The sequence below is a fragment of the Bactrocera oleae genome, chromosome 6 (assembly GCF_042242935.1).
Source record: "Bactrocera oleae isolate idBacOlea1 chromosome 6, idBacOlea1, whole genome shotgun sequence".
Classification (NCBI taxonomy): Eukaryota; Metazoa; Arthropoda; class Insecta; order Diptera; family Tephritidae; genus Bactrocera; species Bactrocera oleae.
In genome coordinates this window covers 59228138-59240505 of record NC_091540.1, presented here as the reverse complement: position 1 = coordinate 59240505, position 12368 = coordinate 59228138, and the positions used below count along the sequence as shown (strand labels likewise).

General features: G+C 33.0%; 4 protein-coding genes across 6 annotated transcripts; 1 reads left to right on the top strand and 3 right to left on the bottom strand.

Annotated features, from left to right (window-relative positions):
• Positions 1–468: 468 nt before the first annotated feature.
• Cnb (centriole duplication and spindle assembly protein centrobin) lies at positions 469–3474 on the bottom strand. Its single transcript, XM_014233995.3, has 7 exons — positions 2443–3474; positions 2182–2358; positions 1938–2088; positions 1716–1877; positions 1319–1656; positions 959–1253; positions 469–899 (listed from the first exon to the last, which is right to left on the bottom strand). The coding sequence occupies exons 1-7, from the start codon at positions 3333–3335 to the stop codon at positions 765–767; spliced, it is 2151 nt and encodes a 716-aa protein (XP_014089470.2). The 5' UTR covers positions 3336–3474; the 3' UTR covers positions 469–764.
• Positions 3475–3919: 445 nt separating this feature from the next.
• LOC106617024 (DNA repair protein XRCC4) lies at positions 3920–4889 on the bottom strand. Its single transcript, XM_014233986.3, has one exon. It carries the CDS (start codon positions 4814–4816, stop codon positions 4085–4087), a length of 732 nt encoding a protein of 243 aa, XP_014089461.2. The 5' UTR covers positions 4817–4889; the 3' UTR covers positions 3920–4084.
• A 379-nt stretch (positions 4890–5268) lies between these two features.
• LOC106617031 (TOM1-like protein 2) lies at positions 5269–9810 on the bottom strand. Of its 3 annotated transcripts, XR_011396866.1 has the most exons (10): positions 9589–9809; positions 7912–8363; positions 7777–7851; positions 7548–7717; positions 7193–7485; positions 7055–7133; positions 6888–6987; positions 6600–6650; positions 6090–6405; positions 5269–6028 (listed from the first exon to the last, which is right to left on the bottom strand). XR_011396866.1 is itself a non-coding variant. In XM_014233993.3 (9 exons), the coding sequence occupies exons 1-9, from the start codon at positions 9638–9640 to the stop codon at positions 6202–6204; spliced, it is 1476 nt and encodes a 491-aa protein (XP_014089468.2). In that variant the 5' UTR covers positions 9641–9809; the 3' UTR covers positions 5269–6201. The 3 variants fall into 3 exon arrangements, 2 of the variants coding, with proteins under 2 accessions (XP_014089468.2, XP_014089469.2); XM_014233993.3 differs by having other exon boundaries at positions 5269–6405; XM_014233994.3 differs by lacking the exon at positions 6600–6650 and having other exon boundaries at positions 5269–6405; positions 9589–9810.
• A 429-nt stretch (positions 9811–10239) lies between these two features.
• UQCR-C2 (Ubiquinol-cytochrome c reductase core protein 2) lies at positions 10240–12281 on the top strand. The gene is made up of 6 exons (XM_014233991.3): positions 10240–10406; positions 10548–10684; positions 10750–11053; positions 11118–11651; positions 11712–11933; positions 11993–12281. Exons 1-6 carry the CDS (start codon positions 10362–10364, stop codon positions 12077–12079), a joined length of 1329 nt encoding a protein of 442 aa, XP_014089466.2. The 5' UTR covers positions 10240–10361; the 3' UTR covers positions 12080–12281.
• The last annotated feature ends 87 nt before the right edge of the window (positions 12282–12368 follow it).

Sequence of the window (12368 nt, the reverse complement as noted above, 5' to 3'; positions counted from 1 at the left end):
CATGTGGCATCCATTTTCCTTCCTTTTGATCTTTCCCTTATCTTCCAAACGGTTTGAAATAGTTTGTTGTGCAACATTTAAAATGGCTGCCATTTGCTTTTGACTCAAAGTATCATCTTCATCCAATATTGTTTGCACTTCATTATCTCTGAACTGTTGAAACCATCTTTTGCATGTTGCTTCTGATGGAGCATGATCACCATATGCCTCGACATGCAATCGATGCTAATCTGCAGCATTTTTCTTCAAATAGAAACAAAAAATGAATGCTTTCCGCAATTAATCACTTTTCGGTACAAAATTTGTATCTTTACGCTCACTTCATATCGGTACACTATCGGTACTGGTATAGCAGTAACTACGTGTCAATCCACAACTACACTAAAAGCAACTGCTTCTACTTTAATGCTCCAAACGGTAGGTTGCTCAATCTAACATCAATACATACAAAAAAAAGCCCAGAAAATATATAGTGCAACTGGTATTTTTACTTTTTTCGCATTATGAGTAAAAAAATACGCGAGTATAAAACATTAATTAATATCGTGTTAACTATAATTAAAAATACTTATTGATAAGTAAATTATTGTGGCAAGCTGTTTTTATACAATAAGAAAAATTAAAACACAATATATTTTTCGACACATAATTACGTACAAGCTTGCCTAAAGCGCGAATACTGCTACACTTTGTACTTTCTGTATGAATATATACGAGTATTAAACCCAAACATGCTCGTGACTGTATATTTAAACAAAAGACTGTTATCCGCGCCATGGTGGCTTGCAGCAATTCATATGTTTATCCGATTTGGTATTGGATGTGGAGGACTTGGTTTTACTAGCTAATGCTAGGATTTCATCCAATTTATCAAATTCACTGGGAGATTTGCTCAGTAGCTGCAAGCAAAAATTAATGAAAAAAAGTATATGCATATAAGTGAAGGCATTTAACAAACCAATTCAATGTATGCCTGCAGTCTGTCCATTGGTTCTGGTGAAGACTTTCGCTCATTGATATTGTTTAAATTATTCTCTTTAATTTTCAATATGCGATCACGCGCTTTATTCTTTTTTGGTGTTTTATAATTACTGTCGTCGTCTTTATTTAATTCATTTTCATTGTTTGCTTGTGATTCGCAATCTGTATTATTGCTTATTTGTTGTGATTGATTGCTTGGTGAGGTCAATATTTCCAATGCCTTTTGCCATTGATCTTCCATGACATCGTGTAACTTTTCCGCGATGACCGCTCTGAAATCAAATAATTTTATTTTAATGTTATTTGAAGAAAATTGTTTATATTATATTAACGCCACCTTTTTGTCTTGTAAGCATTCAGTTTACAGTCCAAGTCTTCTATTTTCTTTGTGGCATTGGCAAGTTGTATGCGATACAGTTCAACTTCTTCCTTTTGTTTTTCTTGCAGCAAATTCAGCTCCATCTCATTTTTTTCATTAATTAGTTCTATCTGTTTGACGGCGCGTTCAGCGATTAAACGTTCACGTTCACGCGCTTCTATTTTAACTATTTCCTCATTCTTGTCTAATTGCTGTTGAAATTCCTTAATTTTCTGGTCCACTGCATTTTCTAATTGTTGTTGGTAGTGTGATTTTAATGTCTTTTGTTGAAGTTCCATTTTTTTCTTCAAATTTATCTAAGTGTTAAGGTTTGTTATGCAACGTGTAACTTTTAATTTTATTAAATATTATTTACCTCGCTCTCTGTAAGCGCCGTTACTTTGTCTTGCAATGATTTTCGCTGTACTTCTAATGCGTCTGCGCGGGTTTTCTGCTTTTGTTGAAATTCCTGCAACAATTCCTTTTGATTTCTTAATGTGCCGCAATCCTTTTCTAGTTCATCGCAGCGTGTTTTGAGCTGTAATTAAATAAAATGTAATTTATAAAATAAAATTTTTTCTCAATTTATTTATTCTACCTTTTCATTTAGATAATCTACTTTCACTAGTTTATCCTTGAATTTGCTTAACTCATTGTTAGCGAACTCTTCCGATCTTTTGCAACCGTGAATCTTTACTTCAAGTTCTTCTATTTGCTGCTTATACATAGTGGTACACTCGTTCGTTTTTCTAATTGGAAAATAATATATAATTGTTTTGCATACCACTTTCACACAAATATGTAATAAACTTATTAGTTTAATATTTTTTATAAATTATTACCTGGAATTTGTCGATAATTCATTTTCCAACTTTTCGCTTTTATCCTGAAATTTAGTTACTAAGCTTAACGCCTGCGTCAATTCCTTTTGCAGTGATTCTATTTTGGTGCTATAGTGAGTATTGTCTGCTTCCAGTTTTGAAACTTTTTCACGCAGTTGATTGACTTCCGCATCCAAGCTGTTTAACGAATATTCATATAAAATGTTTAACAAATATTTTCAAATAATTATAAAAATGGAGTATACAATATATTATTCTTACGCTTTACATTCCGTTTGTGCGTTGCATATTGCTGCATCTTTGGCACGATCCACTTCTATAGCCACCGACAACCGTTGTTGGTATTCAAGTAAGCGCGTTTGCAAAGAGTGTACCGTTCGTTCAAGATGCTGACGCCGTAGTTGTTCTTCTATATACACAGACTGTTGTGGACCAGCACATGCAATGGCAGTGCCTTGACCACTTTTGCCCCAGATTTCACTTAAACTTATTAAATTGACATCAGCTCCCAACGTTGTTTTTACATCGGGATAGGCTTGTTGATATCGACTTTTAACTTGTTGAGGTTTTTCTATGATTGGATTTGAGTTAATGGCTTCCTGCTGCTGCACACTATCCATTTGTTCACGATTGCGATCACCTAAGAAATTATCAATTTCATTTAAAATACCACCAGCATCCTTCTTATAAAGACGTTCAGTGTTTGTATAACATTTAGGTGTGGAATGGACCAGCCCTTCCCTACTATATCGTGCTGCTTGTGTGCCATTCGATATGGTGGATATGTCTGAAGCGGCTGTAAAACGGCAATCTTTTTCACGTTCTAGCAACTTCAAGCGTGAGTTGATTTCGTTCAGCTCCATATATTTATTCGCAACAAACATTTCCATATTCCGATGGTCAGTTGCGCCATCAATATTGGTATTCGATTCTGTAAGTGTTGCTTCCATTTCATTTATATTATTTTCTGAGTGATATAAATAATTTCTGTTGCCAATATATGCATTCATGTAATTGGCATCGCGTGTAAACGCTGTAGCTGAACTTCGTACTGGATGAATGATTTGAAACTCTTCCAATTCCTCCGGGGTAGCAGTAGCAAAGTAATTTGGTGGTATTAAGAGTAAAATATCAGTATCATCTGAATCACTCATTACACGGCGATACCGCGATGTTCTTATAATTTGTTACGAGTTGAAAAATAATCAATTTAAATTGTTGAACGTTAAGATGAAAAATAATTGTTTATTAAATTAATTACAAACTAAACTGAATTTGACATTTTTCATGACAACAATGTGGTATCTACTATGCAATTAGTCGCGCGATAATTCACAATTAGATAATTAGAAATAGGTGTTTGGAAAAATTGTAGCTGGTTCATAAACATTTGTATTGCTGTATGCCAAAGCCTAATCGCTGAAATTGAGAAAAATAAAAAAAAAACTCTTGCAGTGTTTATTTCAATAACCTTTATTTAATTAACTTTTTTTGGACAAATTAAAAAAAATTCTCCAATAATTTTTACTATTGTGAATGGTGTGAAAGGATAGCAAATGCTATCCTATTTTGCTAGGCATTAATAGCAGATTCTTTTAGAATTCCAAAACAAAAACTTTTCATTTAGCACCATTTCGCTTCTTTACATATATTCTATATATTTTTCAAATGAAGACCATCGTCGAAGAATATGCCACCAAATAACAAAAGTTCTAAACTATTTAAATCCTCAATGAGCTTCTTATAAAAAAATTAAATATATTTACATTTATACTAAATACAAATACAAACAGGTTCATATAATAAAGTAAATACAACGAATAAAGCAACTTACAGATATAAATTTTAAAGTATTTATAATTCAACTTAAGCTACGTTATTGTACATAGTTTTGTAAAGGTTTTTATAATGTTTCTGTCGCTGGAGGTGTAAGCCGTTGCGTGGCAGCATTGAAATCATCGTCACTACTATTATCTTGCACATCTGCACTGGAATCTTGCTCATTGTCTTGAATATCCATTTGTGCATTACTGTTACGCCGGTCTCCTTTGCATAAATTTTCTAATTCCATTTCCAACTTAGCTATTTTATTTTTCTTTTCATTCAATATCAAACAAAATTTTGCCAGCATCTTTTGTTTCCATTCCTCTTTTTCTTGCAACACTACTTCAACAGCACCGATTGCATTTGTTAACGCTTTTTCTATTACCTGATCTTCATTCTTGGACTTTTCATTATTGATTTTTTGTAATGCAATGTCCAGCATATCATAATTTTTATCAGCATCCTTCAATTGTATCTCCACATACATAATGTGTAAATCTTTTGTTCTATTCACACGCATTATTTTATTTTCGCGATCCAACTCAATTTCGAATCCCCCCAAACCAATGTCGGTGGTTAGCACTTTCTTAAGCACACCTAGATATTCGTCCAGCGATATGTCAAGTTCCTCTGCAGCTTCCTCAAAATCTTTCGGTTCTACTTTTCCTTCATAACAATTTGTTGCAGACGAGTCCCTTATATACAATTTCACCAGCTGCTTTTCATTCCATTCACTATGCAGATATATGTAGCACTTTTTATCAGCTTCCAAATTTTTCAGCAATATCTTTTTCAAGTATACGGAATCCATTACTTCAAATAAAAATTGAGGATCACAAAGTATTGTGAAATTTTCTAGCAAATAGAATGTCGCGACAGTTTGATTGGCTATGTAAATAAATCACAATCAACAAATCTATGGGTTTTGTGCAACTCCTAACTTTTGCTACTATTTATTTGGGGTTGACTTGATGTCAATGTTTATTTAGGTTTAATAATAATAACATTAGGTTATTTATTTCTTTTATGCGAAAATATAGTTTTTATGGTAATAATCACATTTTTACTCTGTTTTTGTTAACTTTATACATATATGCATGATTAGAGCCAATTAGAGAGTTACATAGAATTATATTGGAGTACTGGGACCGAATCCAATCTTTGTTTTTTAGAAAAGATATGTATGCTTGTTAATTAATACTTGTAGTAACATTTTTCCAATTCCCCTTAACATAAGTCAAATGTAAATAAAAACAAATAAAATACTGTATAGTAGTAGTATTTATTATGTTTAAACATTATAGTTTACTTTCATAATTTGATTGTAAATAAAATTTATAATTATTAAGTTAATATGAATACATAATTTTATCATTAAATTGCATAAAAACAATTTCAGATTGATACATTTTTTTTTTTAATTTACTGAAAAACAGCAATGCACTAATTATTTTTTCTTTTGTTTTTGAAATCACCATTAGCCAATACATTACGTTAAGTGCATATATATGAATGTATGAATATTTTAATATGTATGTGTTTTTGTATATGTATGTACATCAAAGCATAATAATATATAAGCAAATAATATGGATATTAATTACAATTGGTATTAACTGAATTATATAACAAAACTTAAAATATACGCAAAAATATACTAGAAAATGTTAACAATCAAAGACATGCAATGCACGTAAATAGTAAAGAAATAATACATTTAGTCTTTATCGAATTACAGAACTTTCAACTCAATACATTTACATAAATATATGTATGTACAAAAGTTAAACAGATTCAACTTTGAGCTTTGGTTAATATATACGTGTACGTGTGTGTGTTTGTGTTGATACACAAATAAATACATATATATAAAAAAGTACTGGACACATATTACCAGCATGACACATGAATGCAACAGTTGAATTCATTCATTAATTTTTTTATAGGGGTTTCATGATGAGCGCGCAGCCTCAATGCCTAAATTTATGTGCATGTGCAGGAAAAAAATATGCCATACGTTTAGCTGCAATACAATACTTATATAGTAAATAACATATTGGGAAACATAATTTGCCATCACTAACGTTATTTTAAATTATAATAAATACAATTTAGTTCATCGCATTTTACGAATGCTAGCTGTAGACATTTAAAAAATGGTTATGTTTTATGTGCGCGATTATCGAAGTTGCATCCTCATAGCAGAAGCAAATCATCATCACCAGGCTTTTTAGTTGACGATTTCTTTTGATTATCTGCACCAGCGTTGCTGGTGGCGCTGCTATTCGTATTGGCAGCCGCTATATTGGGAAGATTTTCGGCAGCTGCTGCACGCTCCTCCAAGAACTTATCGAATTCGGTGCTAGTTAGGGTTTCCTCAAAGCCTTCAGCGCCTTCCTTCTGCAATTTCAAATTTTTAATAATTTCTGGAGAATTTCTTAAACACAAATGTGTATATATTTCGATGTGTACTCATATAAATGGTTCGCTTGTAATAATAACACATAAATGTGTATAAATATGCATACCCTAGTGTTTGTAGCTTAAATTTATATAATAAACATAAAATAAATGGGTTTAACCTGATTACTTACAGAACTGCCTAACCATGCCTCCATTTCATCAACTTCGTTTTCTCTTGCCGGCTTTGTTTACGAAACACGAAACATTTTTTTTTTTTGAATACACAACCGAAAAATATGACAAAACAAAGAATATAATTTTTAATACAACACCAAAGCAATTGAAATGAAAATATATGGCAACGAAAAATTTGTATAACATAGTAATATATAATATATAAATACACATGTAAGCAGATGTTTAATATTAATAAGGAACCCTGCAATACTGATTGAGGGAGTGTTAAAAGCTCTACTCACTTTGCTTACAACAACTGTTTCCTTGTTGCGCTTAAATGGCAAATTGACGCTGCCAGCTGCCGCATCTACAGTGGGAATGTCTTTTAGCAGATCGCTTTTGCTAAAATGAAAGAGACACACATTTTTCATAAAGCACGTGCCAATTAAATTTTTGTTTGTTTATATACTTATTAGTGTCGGTCCGTGATTGCGCCAACATATCGAACTCATCAATATCTTTGTTTAACGGCTTAGCTGGATTGGTACCTAAGAGTTAAATGCTTTTTGTAGCGAAATTAGCTAAATAAAATATAATATGTACTTACTCATGTTGCTGAATGTATTTGATAATTTCTCAGCACGCGCATCTAGATCTATTAGGCGTGAATCATTTGGTATTGCACTAGCTTGTGAGGCACTAGTTGTGGGTGGTGGTACACCAATAGCAGCACCCAAAATGGCCGAGGGCGAAGTTGCGCTACTGCTAGTTCGATTCTTTTCATATCGTTGATGGCGTAAGAATAAATTGTTCAATTCATCGTTCAGACGTAACAACTCAGCGGTGAGCTCATCGTCATTAATACGTCCGATCAAATCGACAATTCTGGCCTGCATTTCTCTGCAAATAATTACTTTAGTTACATTTTTTCATAAGTAATATTTTTATAGTTTGCTACATACTTGCATGTAGCTGTTAATTCCGTTAGTAGAGCATAGTCGTCGGCATCCTCCTGCCCTGGTTTTAATTCGGTCAGCATTTCGCCTAACACTGACATATTATGTGCAACCACTTCCAATTCAGATTGTAGCTTAGTAGTTTGTTCTGCGCTCAAAGCGGTGGGTCCATTATTCTAAAAATTAAGTCCACATAAAAAACATTGTTTTGTAAATATATTTGTAGGCATTTTACCTGTGGCGCCAATGGTATAGCGTGTTGTGGTGAAATTGTCTGTTGAACAACCTGTGGCGGTGGCTCTGGTACACTCTACAAATAACAATAATGAATTACGAAATAGTTTCACTTCTTTTAAAAAGCGCTACTTACACGCTGTGGTGTGTAAATGGGTGCTAAATGTTCAATATCTGTCTGTGGAAACTCAATACCCTTATTCTTTAATTCCATGTACATTTGTGTAACGCCATTCAAATCAGGTTGATTCTTAAAAGCATCTGCCCAAATTTGTATTAAACTTAATACTTTTTCTTGCATCACCGCTGGCGGATCATTTTTAGGGCCAATTAATTTGATTAGCTCTTGTATGAAGTCCTTTTGAGCAACTAACACATGAAATGCTTTACCGCAATTTTTAACGCATGTCTCCAGCACTGTCAAGGTATACATAATAACCTGATTATCTTTGCCAGCATTTTGTGACAGTCTTTTGCGTATGGCTTTCATAGCGTCACGTGCCGTGTCCGAAGATTCGTTAATCATATCGCATATTTCCATATTCAAGGCCCAATTCTCGGATGCCAAAGAACTGTCAGTAGCTTGCTCTAGTAAGAACAAAAAGCCAATTATCAGACAGGTACAAGTTGAAATATTGAATAAAATGCATTAATTCATTACAATAGTGTTAAACATGATGGCAAATAGTCTGATTCACCACCAAATGTGAATTATAAATATTATTATTTACACTAAATTAGCGTATTAGTGTGAAAACAAAACAAAATATTTATAGTTGTTTGAATAAAAACTCATATTCGAAAGTAGAGTAGTTTTTAATTTATACTATTTGCTTCTAGCTACATATATATCATAGATTCTAAACAATAATATCTATCCTACATACAAGTATGCTTTATAAAAACAAGTAATAGTTAAAAAAGTATCTGTAGAAATAAAAGCCTTTATATATATATATGCCTTTAAAGTATTTATAAAGACAAAAAAAAAACATTTGACGTGTCTGCAATTATAATTTATTACAGGTGCTTATCTACAAAATTCTTTGTTAGAGACACGTTAAATTAGAGTTAATAAATGTGTTTTTGTGTTGCTTATACAGATAAAAGTGTTTGTGCAGAAAGTTGCTTTTAATGGTTGCAAAAATTAAAAATAATTTTAAAAAATATCAAAATCATATATTTTTTAATTTAAAACTATGAATTCTAAATATTGCTTGCAGTTAGTAGGATTCAGATAGGTCTTGTTAATCGCATATCATGTGTCACATCAGCATAACAAGCTAATCTTTAGTATATTTATAAACATATATACATATAAAATGCTATAAAAATATACAGTAATAAATTGAATATAGATAACGTCGGTTAAAGGGTTCCCTTGCTCACCGCAAATGCAATGGCGTGAGTCAACAATATTGAAATCCATTTCGAACACACACAGGTTATAGGTGCATATACCTATGTATATGAATGTATGTATAAATAAATGTACATTTGTGGCAACGCAATATTGCGAATTAGGCATTTAAATAAAACAAATACTATAGTATATAACTAAACTGAGAAGTTGTTGGTATATATTTTCGCAAGCTTTGATGCACTATTTCCAACTTAATATTAGAGTATATACATGCATACAAACATATGTATGCCGACTAGTATTGTGAAAAGTCAATTATCGTATATATTGCAAATATTAGTAATTCCTATTGCTTAACAACATATACGCTTATTGTTTATACTCTTGTAAACATGTGAATTTTTTGTTTTTTTGTTTGTAAAACATCATATTTCCTTATAATTTAATTACCTATTCGTTGTCCAATTGGAGTTGAGAATGGATTGTTGAAGAATGATGCCATTTTTGTTGATTTATTTGACTATAAGATCTTAGTTATTTTTCACTAAATATCGTAGATAAATGAGCGTTTATATTAATTATTTAATTTCGTTTTTGTAAAAACATTAAACAGCAAAAAACACAATTCACTAGTTTTTCTATATTTCTTCACGAGTTGTACATTTCATAATGACGTTTGTAAAATGACAAATGAACTATTTGTTTTTGTTTGTTTTCTACGACAGTATTACCAGTTCATTTTGTAAACAACATATATTTAAAATTAAATTTGAAACAGAGAATGTAAAATATCTACAAAAACAAATATCTACATTCTCTGTTTGAATTATTTGATTATATACAGAAAAGGTTGTTAATATTGAATACAAAACATTTATATAGATTATTAAATTCAATGATAGTAAAATTTTATGAAATAAGAGATCATTTTAATTGTTTGAAATAGTCACCAGCAGAGAACGTAAAATTATAGAGATATACGCAGAGAATGTAGATATGTATTTTACGTTCTCTGCGTTCTCTATCTCTGGTGACATTTTGTGAAATGTCAATAATTATTGCGATTAGTTTGTCATCACTCATATTTACATTATTGGCAGCACTTACAAAGTTTTTGCTGTCAAGTGTAGTGTGAGGACTGGGCCGTGTAAGAAAATCTCTTCAATTTCGATATTTTTTGGATTTAATCCTTACTCTTAGAAATACACGAATATATTCGAAAAATGGCATGTAACGCAAATAAAGCACCTTTCCTCCGTTCGATTGCAGTAAGTTTATATATTATATCTTTTTAAGGGTTTGCTAACCCAAAACTCCGTGAACCGTGGTTACGTAAAACAATTTTCGCGACATACTAATCTGTGATTTAGCAAAAACTAATAGTTTTTATTTTTTGTTCAATATTACAGAAGCGCGGTTTGGCAAGTCAGTGTCCACGCCCATTGGGACAAGCAGCTGAAGTCCAATCAACTGTGTTGAATAATAAATTAGTGGTCGCCACTGCCGAAGCCTCCCTGCCAATTACGCGTGTGTCCATTGTTTTACGGTGAGTAAACCTTTAACTAATGGAATCACTTGAATGTTTTTACTTACTACGGCTATGATTATTAGCGCTGGATCTCGCAATGAAAGCTACGAAAACCAAGGAGCTGCACATTTGTTACGCCTTGCTGCTAATTTGTCCACCAAGAATTCTAGTGCTTTTGCTATAACTCGTAACATCCAACAAGTTGGCGGTAGTTTGAGTGCATCTAACGATCGTGAATTGGTTACTTACACCGTTGAAACTACGGCTAATCAAATCGAGACAGGATTGCGTTATTTGCAAGACCTTGTACAGCCAGCTTTCAAGCCATGGGAGCTTGCTGACAATGTTCCACTCCTACGCACTCAGGTGTCCTCTGTTTCACCACAGGTATAATATAAATAATTGTTTAACTGCATAAATTTGGTTGAAATTAATATAAAATTTCGTGAAGGAGCGCGTTGTAGAATTGTTGCACAAGGCCGCTTTCCGTTCCGGTTTGGGTAATTCGATCTACATCCCAAAACACCAAATTGGTAAATTGTCCAGCGAGTCATTACTCCACTACGTTGCCAACACCTTTGTGCCCAGCCGCTGCGCTGTCGTTGGCGTTGGCATTGACCAAAACACCCTGTCAGGTTTTGCCCAGAACCTTGAATTGGCCTCAGGATCCGGAAAATCGAATTCCACTTCTTACTATGGTGGCGATGCACGCAAGGAAACAGCTGGTGTTGTTGCTCATGTCGCTGTGGCTGGACAAGGTGGTTCACTACTTAACCAAAAGGAGGCTTTAGCATTTGCCGTGTTGAAGCAAGCTGTAGGCGCAGGTGCTGCAACCAAAAGGGGTAATATTAATGGCTCTTTTGGCAAAGCGTTGCAAAGTGCTGTAACCGATGCATCTGTTTCATACTCAACCATTAATGCTTCGTATGAGGATGCTGGTCTGTTCGGATTTTTGGTTTCTACAGATGGACAACTAATTGGCAAGGTAAATTGTTATCGAATCGAATAATATTCATTATTTATTTATATATATATTGAACACTAGGCCGTTGATGCATTGACACGCGCCTTGAAATCCGGCTCAGTATCTTCTAATGATGTTAACCGTGGCAAGGCTTTGCTTAAAGCTGCTATTTTGGAAAGCTATTCCACAGACAGCTCTTTGATCAATGCAATTGGTGTTCAGGCTGTACAACTGAAACAGGTACAAAGCATCGAGTCGTTGTTGTCTGCTGTCGATGGTGTCACTCAGCAAGAAGTGCAAGAGGTATTTATTTCAAACGACATAATTGGTGAATTAATACAATAGAAATATTATTATTATAGGCTGCCAAGAAAGCTGGCTCATCCAAGTTGTCCGTTGCGGCTGTTGGAAACCTAGCCAATGTACCATATGCGTCAGATCTAGCTTAATTGTAAAATTACATGAATTATTGATATATATTATTAAACATACCAATTGAGAACTTGGACGAAATATGTTTTGATCTTCAACCAAATCGATTAAGTAGTGAAAATTAGTCACTAAAGTGTAATAAGCTGATTGTTGTAACGGTATTGTTAAAGTGATACACATTAAAAATACAGTAGGATCAAAAACTCGTTTTTACTCGTATTTATGAATATTTTTATGTTGTTGATACAAACTTCTTTTTCAGATACAAATAAATGACGAAGTGTAACGCAATATATATGTTTTTTA

Coding starts and splice junctions, on each gene's coding strand:
- Cnb (XM_014233995.3), bottom strand. CDS start 3,335: ATGAGTGATTCAGATGATACTGATATTTTACTCTTAATACCACCAAAT. Junction 2,089..2,181: donor GAATTATCGACAAATTCCAG/GTAATAATTTAT, acceptor TTTTCCAATTAG/AAAAACGAACGAGTGTACCA. Junction 1,254..1,318: donor AATGCTTACAAGACAAAAAG/GTGGCGTTAATA, acceptor ATTTGATTTCAG/AGCGGTCATCGCGGAAAAGT.
- LOC106617024 (XM_014233986.3), bottom strand. CDS start 4,816: ATGGATTCCGTATACTTGAAAAAGATATTGCTGAAAAATTTGGAAGCT.
- LOC106617031 (XM_014233993.3), bottom strand. CDS start 9,640: ATGGCATCATTCTTCAACAATCCATTCTCAACTCCAATTGGACAACGA. Junction 6,651..6,887: donor AAACAGTTGTTGTAAGCAAA/GTGAGTAGAGCT, acceptor TCGTAAACAAAG/CCGGCAAGAGAAAACGAAGT. Junction 6,406..6,599: donor AGGCATGGTTAGGCAGTTCT/GTAAGTAATCAG, acceptor TTGAAATTGCAG/AAGGAAGGCGCTGAAGGCTT.
- UQCR-C2 (XM_014233991.3), top strand. CDS start 10,362: ATGGCATGTAACGCAAATAAAGCACCTTTCCTCCGTTCGATTGCA. Junction 10,685..10,749: donor CGTGTGTCCATTGTTTTACG/GTGAGTAAACCT, acceptor TATGATTATTAG/CGCTGGATCTCGCAATGAAA. Junction 11,054..11,117: donor TGTCCTCTGTTTCACCACAG/GTATAATATAAA, acceptor AATTTCGTGAAG/GAGCGCGTTGTAGAATTGTT.